Source organism: Podarcis bocagei, assembly GCF_964188305.1.
Source record: "Podarcis bocagei genome assembly, chromosome: 2".
Taxonomy (NCBI): domain Eukaryota; kingdom Metazoa; phylum Chordata; class Lepidosauria; order Squamata; family Lacertidae; genus Podarcis; species Podarcis bocagei.
Window position 1 is genome coordinate 3,171,292 of NC_138126.1, and position 13,951 is coordinate 3,185,242.

Genomic DNA, 13,951 nt, shown 5'->3' on the forward strand with positions numbered 1-13,951 from the left:
CATCAGCTTCAACGTCACTCAACTGTCTGACACGCCCATTGTATTGGGCATGAGTTGGCTGGACAAGCACAGCCCAACGATGGCTTGGTTCCAGAGGCAGCTGGTCTTCGGCTCTTCCTTTTGTGCTGAACACTGCATCGTACCCAGGCAGGAAGGAGAGGAAGAGGAGTCACAGCTGCTGCTAGGCACGCTGCAAGCGATTCCCCACAAGTACGCAGAATTTCTGGAAGTTTTCTGCGAGAAGGAGGCGGACAGGCTACCCCCTCACAGACCATATGACTGCAAAATTGACCTGCTGCCGGGGGCGGCGCTGCCTAAAGGGAAGCTGTATTCCATGTCTGAGGACGAACTGCAGGAACTCAAAGACTTCATCGATCATAATTTGGAGCGCGGTTTCATCCGGGAGTCTAAGGCAGCGGGGGGCAGTCCTGTATTCTTTGTTAAGAAGCGAGACACGCCCCAAAAAAGACTCGTAGTGGATTACAGGATTTTGAACAGTGTGACCAAGCCGTCGGACTTCCCCATGCCCCGCATCGACGACCTCCTGGCGAAGGTACGGAAGGGAAAGGTGTTCACCAAGTTGGACCTGCGGGGGGCGTACAACCTCATTCGCATGCGGGAGGGTGATGAGTGGAAGACAGCCATGTTCACGCCACTGGGTACCTACGAATACAGAGTTATGCCTTTTGGACTGCAAAATGGCGCTCACGTTTTTCAAGCATTTATGCATCACGTGTTGGCGGGACTTCTCTACAAGACGTGCGTCTGTTTCTTGGATGACATCCTGATCTTTTCGGAGTCGCAGCAAGAACATGACAAGCACGTCAAGGAAGTGCTGGGCAGGCTAAAGCAACACAGGCTCTACGCCAAGCTGGAGAAGTGCCAATTTGACGTGCCGGAGGTGGATTTTCTGGGCTACAAGCTGTCTGACAAGGGGCTCGCCATGGACAGCGCCAAGGTTCGAGCAGTGTTGGATTGGAAGAGCCCACGCAACCGGAAGGAGGTCCAACGGTTTGTCGGCTTTGCGAACTTCTATCGCAAGTTTATCAAGGGCTTCGCGATGCAGACGGCGGCCATCACTGACACCCTTAGCTCCAAGAAAAAGAAGTTCATTTGGACAGAGCAGGCGGAGCAGTCCTTTCAGGCCCTCAAGCGTCTCTTCGCGTCGGAAGAGCAGTTGCTTCATGTCAACCCCTGCATGCCGATGAGGGTGGAGACAGACGCTTCGGACAGAGCAGTGGGAGCGGTCCTGCTGCAGAAGGACCCGCAGGGCGTGTGGCGGCCGGGAGCGTTTTACTCCAGGAAGCTCAGCAAGTCCGAGCAGAACTACACCATATGGGACAGGGAGTTGCTGGCCATTCATGCAGCGTTCAAGGCGTGGAGGCACTTTCTGATCGGCGCCAAGCACACGGTGCAGGTTTGCACGGACCACAAGAATCTGGAACACTGGCGCACGGCACAGTTCCTGAACCAGAGGCAGATACGTTGGGCTGAGTTCTTTGCGGACTTCGACTTCCGAATAGAGTATGTCCCGGGGGACACCAACATCATGGCAGACGCTCTCTCCCGCAAGCCACAGTATCTGGAGGACGCAACACCAGCGGCCGCCATGCACATCTTTGCACCGACAGTGTGGGCGTGCGCCGCGGCGACCGTGGACCTAGAGGCGGTGCGGCGAGCGTTGCAGGGGGACTCCTTCGCACAAACGAAGATGGCAGAGGTGCGAGGGGGCAAGGCAGCGGCCGACGGTTTCCAGCTACGAGATGGATTGCTCATCCGTAAAGGGGCCATCTACGTGCCGGGTGACGAACTTCGAGCCAAGGTGCTACAGCAGCTGCACGACGCACCCACGGCCGGGCACTTTGGCAAGGAGAAGACGGTGGAATTAGTAGCCAGGGATTTCTGGTGGCCTGGAATGAGAGGGGAGGTCGCAGACTACGTGGCGAGGTGTGACACCTGCCAGAGGGCAAAGCCGGTGCACAAACCGCCGGCTGGACTGTTGGAGCCGCTGCAAACTCCGGTCGAACCTTGGGAAAGGGTGGCTCTGGACTTTGTCACGGATCTGCCCAGCTCAAGGGGCAAGACGGCAGTGTTGGTGGTTGTGGACCTGTTCTCCAAGATGGCGCATTTCATTCCGTGTGCTAAGGTGGCCACGGCAGAGCAAACCGCCAAACTGTTCATAGACCACGTGTTCAAGGTTCACGGTCTGCCACGGTCTATTCTGTCCGACCGCGGGCGGCAGTTCATCTCGAACTTCTGGCAGAAGCTGATGAGCTTCCTAAACGTCAAGATCAATCTGGCGTCGGCGAGACACCCGCAGACCAACGGGCAAGCGGAGCGAGCCAATGCCATCATGCAGCAGTACCTGAGATGTTATGCAAACCAACAGCCTGCGACGTGGGTGGATTACCTGCCGCTTGCAGAGTTTGCCTACAACAACACGAAGCACGTATCCACGGGCGTCACGCCGTTCTTCGCCAACAACGGGCGGCACCCTAGAACCTTCCCGGGACTGGAATGCAGGGGAGAAGGGGAGCTGCAGTCAGCAGATGCGTTCGCGTCGGAGCTGCAGGAAGTCCACGATCAGCTGCGGCGCCACCTGGAGCTGGCTAAACACGCATACAAGGTACAAGCGGACAAACACAGAAGGGTTGGCGAAGAGCTCCACGTGGGAGACTGGGTCTGGTTAGCAGCCCACGCAGTGCCGGCCAGGTCGTTGGCCAAGAAGAAACTAGGGCATAAACAACTGGGGCCATACCAAGTCGAAGAGCAGGTCAACCCGGTGGCTTTCAGGCTGGCGCTTCCGGAGGGTTCCAGAATGCATCCGGTGTTCCACAGATCGGTGCTCACTCCCTACAAGGCACCGCACAGGTTCCAGGAACCCGGAACGGCGCCGAGTCCGCTCAGAGAAGGAACGGGGCACGCGGGAGTGGCACAGGAGGAGCGCATCAACGAAGTCACGGAGATTTTGGACTCCAGATGGGGGGAAGAGGGAGTAGAATACTTTCTCGCCAGGGAGGGCACCCCGGCCAGTGCGAACAGCTGGGTGCCGGGCTACGCTTTAGACGAACCTCTGCTCAAAGACGAGTTTCATGCCCTCTTCCCACATAGACCTATGCCAGCAGACTTTTTCGACGACTGGCTTTTCACGCCCACGCTTTCGGACAGCACGTTCAGGGGGTTCGACTCGGACGAGGAACCAACACGAGACGTCCGTTCCCCGGAGGGGTCACCCTCGGGATCTGTCTCAGAACCCTCGTATTGGTGGGACGATAGGCCGGAGGAGCAGTTCCGCAGGAAGTGGCTGGACTGTTCCGGCCGAGCAACGCCGCCTGGAGGAAGTGCGGGAGAGACGGACATGGACATTTTCGGGGACGACCCTGGTTTCGAGCACGGCGGCACAGAGATGGAAGAGGAGGTGACTGTCGTCAACGAGAGCAGGGAGGAAGACCCGGAAGAGTTCCGATGGAGGCCTGCCACGGGAAGCGACCGATATCCGACGTTCGTCCCTTTGCAACAGCAGCCCCCAGCTCCAGCACCGGAAGGAAGGGAGGGGGGACTGGGGGGCTTCGAGGGGGGGATGGATGTCAGGGGTTTAGGTGCAGAGGCACGGGCAAGGGAGGAAACAGAGAGCGAAGGGGAGGAGACAGAGGAAAGGATGAGTGATGACGACGACCCGAGATCTCCCAGTCTTTCCAGTGAATCAGAGGATTCACAGAAAGGAGCACCAGTGGCCAGGGCAAGGGGGGAGTCTAGGGAGGCACCCCAGGAAGATAGAGCCAGAGGAGACTCAGGGGGGAGCAGCTGGAAATCGGGACCAGCGTCACCGCCAGGAAGCAGGGAAGAGGAAAGGAGCCAGGGGGGAAGCGCTGGCAGCTCACCACAGGAGGGAGGGCAGGAGTCAGGAGTGGCCACACCTCCATCGGGGAGCGAAGAAACGGTTAAGAGGAAAGTGGAAGGTTGGGCGCGCGCGCCAAGTTCAAATGCAGAGGAAGGCGGCGCAGTGAGCAGCCCCGAAAGGGAACCAGGTCCTAAAGCCCGGCGCAAGGAGGCAGAAGGGTCCGGGTCAGCGTCAGAAGAATCCCGGAAGGAAGAAGCCCCGGGGGGTAGAGGGACCCAGAGGAGGACAGTCAGGAGGAAAAGGTGGAGCAAGGCTAGGATATTAAGTTGGTGCGCACGGGGCGGAGACTCAGACGGAGCCTCGCCGATCTAGCTAGTAGACGTAGAGTTGCAGACAGCAGCGTGAGAATGGAAACTGTAATTCAATAAAGACTTTTACTTAATGACCGCTGGCTAACGTGATCCTCTGTGAGCTAGGATCTTGAAGCAGCTCTGACATCTGCCTTCTGTCTTTCTGCATTAATTGACCGCCCCCTCCAATTTGGATCCCACCATCTTAGATCTGAGATTGCACAGCAAGCTGGGCCTTGTCTGTTGGCCTCTGGGATGTTCCTGCTCAAGGCTTGGCGCCAGGAAGGATGCCTCTCCCAAACCCCATTTCCTCAACGGTTCACCTTTTTGCTTTGAAATAATAAATATATCCAGAGCTTATAGGCAGAGAAAACAGTACTAGAAACAAATCAACAAACTGTAAGATTTATTCATTGCTTTTGGAAATATGGGCACATGTATGAAAAACAGCAATTGGGCTGCACAGAAGCTATTGGGAAAGTTTTGCAGAAGAAGAAGGGATATTTTCCTCTACACAGATAGATACAACTCTGCTTTATGTGGATGAGAAAGGTGTTTGGGGTCTATTTCAACTATGCTTCCCCAGCAAGCTGGATGAATCCTCTTTGTGATTAATGAAACACCTGAGGGGTGTATTCCTGCAGTGCAATGCACGGAACTGAGTAAGGCTCTCTCCAAAAACTGGAGAGGGAGGTGAATGGTTTTGGGTAAGTGGGGTGGAGATATGAATTAGTATGCCTGACACTCTGTTGGCAGGGGGTCTCCTTGAGCCATGCAGATACAAGGCAAGGAAAATCAGGAAGCCCCCACAAAAACTATCCTGACTCAACCATGGAGTTTGGGGGAGGATCTGTAACCAAACCACAAGCCCCTCTGTCAGAGATGATTTAGGTGAGATTCCTGCAATGCAGGGGGTTGGACTAGATGGCCCTTAGGGTCCCTTCCAACTCTACAATTCTATTATTCTATAAAATGCACAATTACTAGACAGCCAGAATTAAAGGCACCAGGGACCTGCATAGAGGGAGCTGTAAATGTTGAACCATGGCAAAACATTTAATGTGAGTAAACCATATACTTTCCCTATTTACTTAAACAGTCAGAGCAATTTCTTTGCTAAGAGGGAAACATAAAAGGGAGAAAAGTAATGTAAGTCTGCCTAAGCATCTTTGGCTATCGCAATTCTTCTTAAAAGTTAAACATATTATCCGAAAAGCTTCTGAGGATAATCTGCACACGGAGGAAGCAACTCCTTCCAGCTGATTCATAGCAGAAGAGACTCTTGGCAAAGGAGCTGAGCTGAGAGGGTTTAAGGAAGAGGCTGTCAGGAAAGGAATCCCCCATTATCTGAAAAGAAAGGAGAAGGGAGCTGGTGAGCTGGGAGTATGGAGGCAGAGCACCTTCCAGGCAGGATGAGGCCCAGCCCACCCCTCTGCTGTGTATTTTGGCTTCCCTTGCATTTGTCTCTGAGCCCCTGAAGGGAAACGGGTTCGACTCACATGAAGCCCCTGCGATTGTTCATCCTCATGGCCTTGAAGAAAAGGATGGTGCCAGCGATGATGCCCAGGATGCCAAAGGCCAAGCCCAGGGCACACAGCACGTTCTCCATCGTCTCCGGGATGGGAGAGGGCGCCTTGGAAACTGGGATGGAGAGAGAGAGGACAGGGCTAAGGGGGGGACTCTGTTTCTCTGTGTGTGTTCAGCGGAAGAAAGAACCCAGGAGTCCTGACACACACGCCCCACAGCCCTTAATGCACACTTTTCAGTTAAACTGAGAGAAACTAACTCAAGGAACCCCCAAAAGGCAGCTGAGCACCTTTCTGTCTCCTATGGCTAGAAGCAGAATAAATTATTCAAAACTGCAAGTTTACTTCACTTGCATAAATTTCTCTGATCTCCGGAACTTGTTTCTTATAAGCCATGAATCTGGGTTTCTGAGTTCAAGTCCCAGAGAAAAGCCCCAATCCTGCCCGGTGCTTACCCCAGATCTTCTCCATCTTTCCCTCTGGGATGCCCCAGTGCTCCACCTGGCAGACGTAGATGTCTCCCTGCTCAGGGACGAAGGGGAGGTAGGAGAACTTGCGGAAAGTGTTGTCCACGCTGGGGTAGAAGTCTGTCTCCTCCACGCCCTTGGAGACCACCTCGTTGTTCTTCAGCCAGGTGACGTTCAGCACTGGGGGGGAGAACCTGTCCACAAAGCAGATGAGGACGTTGGGGTCCCCCAGTTCCACGGCGTTTTCTGGGTACACAGTAGCCGTAGGAGCAACTGAGGAAGGAGATGGAGTAAGAAATGGGATTAAAACCCATTTGAAGCAGTCTAGAAATGGAAAGCATACCAAATAGCTGCTGTGGGTATTTTTGCACCGGGTGTTCAGGTTTGGCAATGCCTCTGAGCTTGTACAGAGTGCAGTGCTGCCCCTCCCATCAGGCTTCCCTTCCCTTTTAGCCTGTCTCAGTCAGCCAAGGACTGGCTCCCCGGAGCAGAGTTCCCTCTGGGGAGGCAGAAAGGGGTCCTGAAGGGTCTTCCGCTTCAGAAGCCAAGAGACCACCCCCTGCCTGCCCCCCAGCTCTCTCCCCTGCCCCCCTCGCGTGTCCTACCGTTCAGGGCACGGGTGCGGTTGCTTCGCTTCATGAGCACCTCCATGTTGTTCTTCATGACGGCGATGTTGGCCAGGGCGCCCTGCACCTCGAAGCTGGTGAAGCGCTGGAAGTCCGGCAGCCTCCAGACGTTCTGCTTCTTCTCCCAGTCCACATGCAGGATCTCCTCGTGGTCAAACTCCAGCAGGAACTCCCCGGACTTCTTCTCCGAAGGGAAGCTCTCCTGGAAGAAGTCCAGCTCCACCAGGGTGTCCTCCACTGCAGGGGTGGAAGGAGAGAGGGAGGCTTTAGGACCCCGCAGCAGGATGAGCGAGAACCTGCCGCATTGCTAGGAATGGGGCCACCACCAGGAAGGCTCTCTAAGAAGACAGGGGGGGCGTAATCTCCTCCCAAATACACACACATGTCATTTTTAGTATCCCCTAATTCCTGAGCCATAACAGCCCCAAATGTTGATCCTGGGGGGCATTTGTGTTTGGGGTGACTCTGGCAGATCGAAAGTTGGAGGAATCCTTCGAGAGACCAATCCATGACTCCTCACATTGTTGTTGTTAATATAGGAAGGAAGTAACTCTTCCCTCAGCTCCTTGCCTCAAAGTGAAACCAAGAATACAAAGATTTCCTCCGTGTTTATAAGAGTTCTGCTCAGAGATGTTTTATAGGGTCCACCAAAGTTTCTGGTGGACTGGATATCTGTCGGAATTTCTGCCTGGGTCAGAGGAATGTGCCACAGCGTAGGCACCGGCAGATATTCCTGTCGACCTCCCCGCGTCTCCACTCTGCTGATAAGCAGGCGAGGTCCCGGCGATTCATCTCAGATATGTGAGAGGAACACACCGATCTTCCTCTCTCCCCTTTGGTGTCCCCCAGAGAGGGGAAAGAAGCAGACAGAAAACTATTTACATCTTTTATTTCTGTCTCTCATATCAGTACAGAGAAACACGTCTGCACTCGACAACAGCAAGAAGAAACTCCTCCCATGTACTTCCAGTACAGGTCATATGACACACACACTGAGCTAACATCCGGTGCTCAGTACGGATTGGACTGCCCCTTTGTTTCTATGGCAACAGTCACAAACATCCTATCTGGCTTTCCAGCCACAAGCAGCTGACTGAGCTGCTGGAGCCTTTGCTTGCTGCAGCATTGGTGCTTTATGGTAACATACTCCCCCTAAAGTATCAATGCGTGCTGCGAGCAAAGCGTCATCCAGAGAAGAAAACAAACAGTTGTTATACTTATAACATTCCCCTGTTGTTTCAGTTCCACCCTTGGAACTACCCGCCACTGGTTTTACCAATGTACCTCTCTGGTTGTGTGATTTCACATTTCCTTGGTTAACAACTCTCTGTTGTGCCTTTGTCTCTGACTCAGACACAGCTTCAATCTGTCCTTGATCGTTCACAACAGCAACATATGCAAGGTTAGCAAACTCCTTTGAATACCTCTTGGGTTGTACACCCTTCGTTGCTCTCTCAGACCTTCGTAAGAGCTGCTGCTCTTCTCTGCTTTCTGGTTCAGCCTCTGAACTCTCTGGAGAACCAGTAGTTAGCTTAATCAGTGGTTCATCCTCCTTTTCTGAGGGTCTAGTCATTATTTGAGATTTCCTCTCAATGACTGTGACAACTGAGCTGTCTGAGCTATCAGTGTCATCATCATCAGTACCACTGAACTCAATAAGATCAAACTCATCATCATCATCATCAGAATCCTCTGTGGAAAAAGTGTTAACAATCACTCTCTCCTGTTCAGGAGCACTCTCTAGAAACTTTGTGAGAATCACCTGACCAGATTCAGACAAAATTACTCTGTAGAGACCTTTTTCATAACCCACAAAGATGCCTCTGGCATTCTTTACCCCACTTGGAGCTTCTGTTCTCACGTGAGACCCGAAAACCTTGAAATAGGCAACAGAAGGTTTTCTATTAAACAGCTTCTCAAAAGGAGAACATCCCAACTCTGTTGAGACTTTTCTCAACCACATATGAAGATAGGACGCTAGCGATTCGGCCCAATAATCATGTGGCAAATGTGAACTCAGCAATTGCGCATGCATCCCCTTTTGCAATTCTTTGTTCACCCTAACACAGACACATTTCTTCCATGCTTCTTCGGAAGTAGCAAGTTTGTGTCTTATCCCTTTTCCATCCAGGAACCTCTGGAAATCCTGTAAAAGAAAAACTGGCTTGTCATCTGTGAAAAGACAATCAATGTTAGCATCATGCATACTTTTAACCTTGTCACAAAACTCTTGAAACTTTTCTAAAGTTTCCTGCGGTTTCTTCATCAAGTAAACCCAAGAATAATTAGTGTAACAATCAACACACACAAGGTAATATTTTGCACCGCCTCTAGATGGTTCTAGGGGACCAATCACATCAGCATACACCCGCTGAAAAGCTCTGTCGACCTTCTTGGACACCTTCCTGGTGCTCATACTGGTCACACCTGCAAGAGAAATTTCGTTAGAATCAGAAGTATTACATTTCATGTAATCACTTTGATCAAAAGTCAACAAATACAGTCCATCTTTCTCTTTGGCAGTTAGAAACAGTTCTCCATCTTTGTAGATCTTGCATCTTTTAGCATCATAGTACAGTTTTAGTCCTTTCTTTGCAATCTGCGAAGCACTCAGCAGACTAAATTTCAGTTCTGGAACCAGGTAAACATCGCTTATAGTCAAGTTCAGACTCTCAAGATACACAGTTCCAATTCCGGTCGCTTCCAGTTCTTGACCGTTGGCTTGTTTCACAGTGAAGCTTTGCTTCTTCAACGTCGAAAACAGTTCTCTGTGTGGGCAGAGATGCTTCGTGGCGCCGGTATCGATTATGAATGCGTTCCCAACATCTGGCGTGGTTCCTTTCGCCATCATCGCCTTTGCAGGTTTCACCTGGCTGTTGGTACGGCTTTTGCTTGACGCCTCAGGCTTCGTAGAGCTGTTGTTGGCTCCTTTTGACTGTCGCGGCTTCTTACAGTTTCGCTGTAGATGCCCAGTCTGTCCACAATTGTGGCATCGGACGGCACTCAATGCTACGGCATGCTCTCCAGTAGCACCACCAGTGGGAAGAACTGAACTCTGTTCTTGCCTCCCTCTGTCTTTCACTTCCAGTGCAGCAAGTCTGTCGTGTTCGTTCAGGACCACAGCACACACTCTTTCCGCGGTTAGCTGAGCCGCCGGTAGGGAACCAAGCTGACTGGCAACAACCTTATAGGTCCGGTTCAGGCTGTTTATCATCATGAAGCAAAACACTTCCTCCTGTAGACGGAAATTGCGTTCCACCATCTGTTGACGCAGGAACTTCATTTCTGTCAGGTGCGCTTGAACATCTCCATCAGGCGCTAATCTCAGATTGGTCAACTTCTCAAAATACAGCAACGCTGAAGAACCAGCATCTCTCTGATGCGTTGTACGCAGCGCGTTCCAAATCTCTTGCGCAAATTCCAAATGCTGTATATGCACAAGCTGCGCATCTGAGACACACAGAATTATAGCAGTCCTAGCCTTCACATTCTGTGACTCCCAAGCACGCGTTGGTGCTGCTGGGATGGGATTCTCAATCACCCCAAACAGTCTCTGATTCTGCAGCAGGGCCTTCATCTTTATAGACCAAGATGAATAATTGTCATTGGTCAGGAGGGGTGGAGAAGGCAAGCCTCCCCCCTTCTTGGCATCCATTTTGAGTCCTTGCATTGACTCTAAAAGACAAGCCTCTAAAATCCAATAGCTGGCTTGTTTACACTCTTGACACCTGGCAACTCTGACACTGGCTGCGTTGGAAAGTCCCTTCCAGCAGTTCGTGAGGACCTAGTCATAACAAAACTTTGTTTACGCCTCTCTGAGGCATAGTCTGACTGTCCAGCCCTCTCGAGTAGCTTTCCATTTCTCCTCTCTGAGGCACAGCCTTCTGAAGGACGTTGCTTAGCAACAGCGCATTCCTTTCCTCGGACAGGAAACCACAAAAATGCCTGGTATGCAGGCCTCTTCTAAGTCGGAGCTGCTTTTCCCACACTCGCTCTCCGTGAAGCAGAGAATGAATCAATCTGCATTCACTCTTCTAAGCCCTTAAAAGTCTCATACCTTGAGCATCGGCTTGGCTGTCAGCCTTCTTCTTGTCAGCTTCTGGCTGCAGAGAATCAGCCTCTTACTTCAGGCTTCCATGGAGCAGAGGAGGACAATTCACCAGCCTCTCATGCAGATGTCCGATGGATCGAAGAAAACAGCAACCATCCGAAGGCTGCCACTGTCGGAATTTCTGCCTGGGTCAGAGGAATGTGCCACAGCGTAGGCACCGGCAGATATTCCTGTCGACCTCCCCGCGTCTCCACTCTGCTGATAAGCAGGCGAGGTCCCGGCGATTCATCTCAGATGTGTGAGAGGAACACACCGTTCACCCTCTCTCCCCTTTGGTGTCCCCCAGAGAGGGGAAAGAAGCAGACAGAAAACTATTTACATCTTTTATTTCTGTCTCTCATATCAGTACAGAGAAACACGTCTGCACTCGACAACAGCAAGAAGAAACTCCTCCCATGTACTTCCAGTACAGGTCATATGACACACACACTGAGCTAACATCCGGTGCTCAGTACGGATTGGACTGCCCCTTTGTTTCTATGGCAACAGTCACAAACATCCTATCTGGCTTTCCAGCCACAAGCAGCTGACTGAGCTGCTGGAGCCTTTGCTTGCTGCAGCATTGGTGCTTTATGGTAACAGGAAGGAAGTAACTCTTCCCTCAGCTCCTTGCCTCAAAGTGAAACCAAGAATACAAAGATTTCCTCCGTGTTTATAAGAGTTCTGCTCAGAGATGTTTTATAGGGTCCACCAAAGTTTCTGGCCCCTTTTGTGTTGCTGGGGAGGAGAGAGACCACTCTCTCTTGGGGGAGGGGCATTAGGGATGTGGGGGGCTGATGCCTTTTGGGGGCGACCACTGGGGGCTTCTGAACCAGGCAGGTCTCTGTGACAGCCTAGTCTATAAAGGAGAAAGAACAATTCTTCTTTTATCTCCCTTTCCCTCCTCCCAACAGGAAAGGCTAGAGGCACAAATCCCGAACTTTGAAGAAAGGCAATGTGTGCGGTGGGGGGGGGGGTGCTGTTTGCACCCAGTCCTCCCCCCTCTTTTAAAAAAAAACCCTGGACCAGCTTAGCTGAGGGTTCAGATCCTCCCTCCGCTCCCTCGTGTTTTGGGGACGTCCAATTCCCTTCCTCCCCCCATCCCTCCGTATTCCCGGGTGTAGTTTCTGCCCCTGTCAGGGGGAGGGGGCTTTTCCTCCCTGTAGCCGAAGAGACCCCTCCTCCTTTGCCCACAGCTATCGCCAAGGGGCGCAATCCTGCTCCCCCATTCCCCCCACCCGGCTTTTCTGCAGGGACCCCCATCCCCCCTCCTGGGACCCCTCCCCAGGCATCTCCCCCTCCCTCTGCGCCCCCTGACCTTTCAGGGCTCCGGCCCCCCTTGGCGGGGCGAGGAGGAGAGTCGCCCAGAGGCAGCAAAGGGCTCTTCCTCCTCCTCCTCCTCTTCCTCCTCTTCCTCCTCTGGGCTCCATCTCTGCCGCTCTTCCTGGGCCGAGGCGGGCGAGGGGCGATTCCAGCCCAAGTGTCCCTTGCCCCTTCCTCCTGGATGCTCGCCCTCCAAGTGGCTGTGGGGCGGGGGCGGCCAGGGGGCGGCTTTGGCGGAGCAGGAAAGTCCCTGCCAGCTCGGCCAATGAGAAAGCGCCCTGGCGATGACCAGCCTGTCTCCAGGTAAACCCTCCCCAGGCAGGAGCCTCAGCCGGAGACGGAGCGAAAACAGCAGCAGGAAAAGGGCAGCTGATATTTTGGGGGTGGGGGGGCTGGATCTTTCCAAGAGGGGAGGGGTCTCTTCCAGGGAAGGGGCGGGGGGATCCCTCTGTCTCCCCCCTGTGTGTTTCTTCATGGGGCTCCCCAGACACCAGCGCCAGGGATGTTTCTTGCACAGGGGAGCTGGGGGCTGGAGGGGGCTTTTATTGGGGGGAGGGGTCTCCTTATTGGGGGGCTGCCAGGTCTCCTGGGGATGCAGGCTGGGGGACGAAGAGGGGGAGCCCCCTCCCTCAGCAGACAGTTATTCCCCCCTTGAAACTTCCGTCCTCTTTCTGGATACATGAAGGAACGAAGCGGCTTAAAACGCAGCAGAAGAAAAGCGCATCTCGCTTGAGACTGAAATTTCCCCTTTTGCGGCCAGAGTAAAGTTTTGGATGGAACTGACAGATTCTTGTTAAGCTTTATATCCCACCAAAGGTTTTCTGGGGAAGATCTTGATTCACACGCGACGCAACAACAATGGAGAGATCAGAAGCAGCTGAGAAGGCAAAGAGGAACTTGCAGGTCGAGCGAGAGCAGAGAGAGCCCTTGAGAATGCTCTTTCCAGGAGTTCCCTGCCTGGCGACCGATGACGCTGCCTGGGCTCGGAGGCGGATTGGACGCTCGCGGGGCGGGGAGGCGGAGTGGGCGGGGCTTGGGCAGAAGTTTCCCCCGGGGCTGAGCGGAGAAAGTCCCATTTGGGAGTCTTCGGGGGGCGAAGAAGAGAGAAGGATGGGGGGCTCCGGCGCTGCGCCTTTGGCCTTTGGGGGGCTCCTGCTGGGGTTGGGGGCGCTGGTGGTCTCCGCTTCGGAGGGGCTGGGCGTGGAGGCGCCTCCAGGTGAGCAAAGAGTCTGCCATCGGGGGAGAAGGAAGAGGAAACTCCGCTTAGCGGGACCCCCATCGGTGGGGCTCCTTTGACGATCCCTCCTAGATGGTCTTAGCAGTCAGTCCGTAAGTGACTGTGGAGCCAATTCTGGATCCTCACGTCCTTCCACAGTGGGGACATTGGTTTCCGGGCGGGAATTTGTGGATTTGCCAGGCGTGTCTTCCTCTTCGCACGTTTCTCCCTTGCGTCCTGAGTTCGAGTGTCTTCAAAGCCCATGACACCTTTGGTCAAGGCTGTTCTCCAATTGGAGCGCTCGCAGACCAGTGTTTCCCAATTGTCAGTGTTTATAGTACATTTTATTAGATTTGCCTTGAGAATCTTTAAACCTCTTTTGTTGACTTCCAACATTACACTTTTCGTTTTTAAGTTAGGACTGGAGTAGTTAATCAGGCATCCGAAGAACATGGTTCAGTTCAGCGAAGTTGGTGTTGAAGAATCCTTGCTTCCCCACGGGGGATCTTTGC

The 13,951-nt window shown here is 53.1% G+C and overlaps 3 protein-coding genes across 4 annotated transcripts in view; 2 read left to right on the forward strand and 1 right to left on the reverse strand.

Annotated features, from left to right (window-relative positions):
• LOC308580988 (H-2 class II histocompatibility antigen, E-S beta chain-like) overlaps positions 1 to 13,951 on the forward strand; it is an 83,189-nt gene that overhangs the window by 16,572 nt on the left and 52,666 nt on the right. The window lies entirely within an intron of this gene.
• On the reverse strand, positions 4,581 to 12,435 carry LOC308581087 (HLA class II histocompatibility antigen, DR alpha chain-like). The gene is made up of 5 exons (XM_081183557.1): positions 12,219 to 12,435; positions 6,790 to 7,047; positions 6,173 to 6,457; positions 5,691 to 5,832; positions 4,581 to 5,538 (listed from the first exon to the last, which is right to left on the reverse strand). Exons 1-5 carry the CDS (start codon positions 12,328 to 12,330, stop codon positions 5,535 to 5,537), a joined length of 801 nt encoding a protein of 266 aa, XP_081039683.1. The 5' UTR covers positions 12,331 to 12,435; the 3' UTR covers positions 4,581 to 5,534.
• Positions 12,981 to 13,951, forward strand: part of LOC308579716 (uncharacterized protein) — a 29,357-nt gene continuing 28,386 nt past the window's right edge. Inside the window, 1 exon segment of the mRNA XM_081180648.1 lies at positions 12,981 to 13,439. Coding sequence (XP_081036774.1) covers positions 13,082 to 13,439 — 358 coding nt within the window. The 5' untranslated portion in view covers positions 12,981 to 13,081.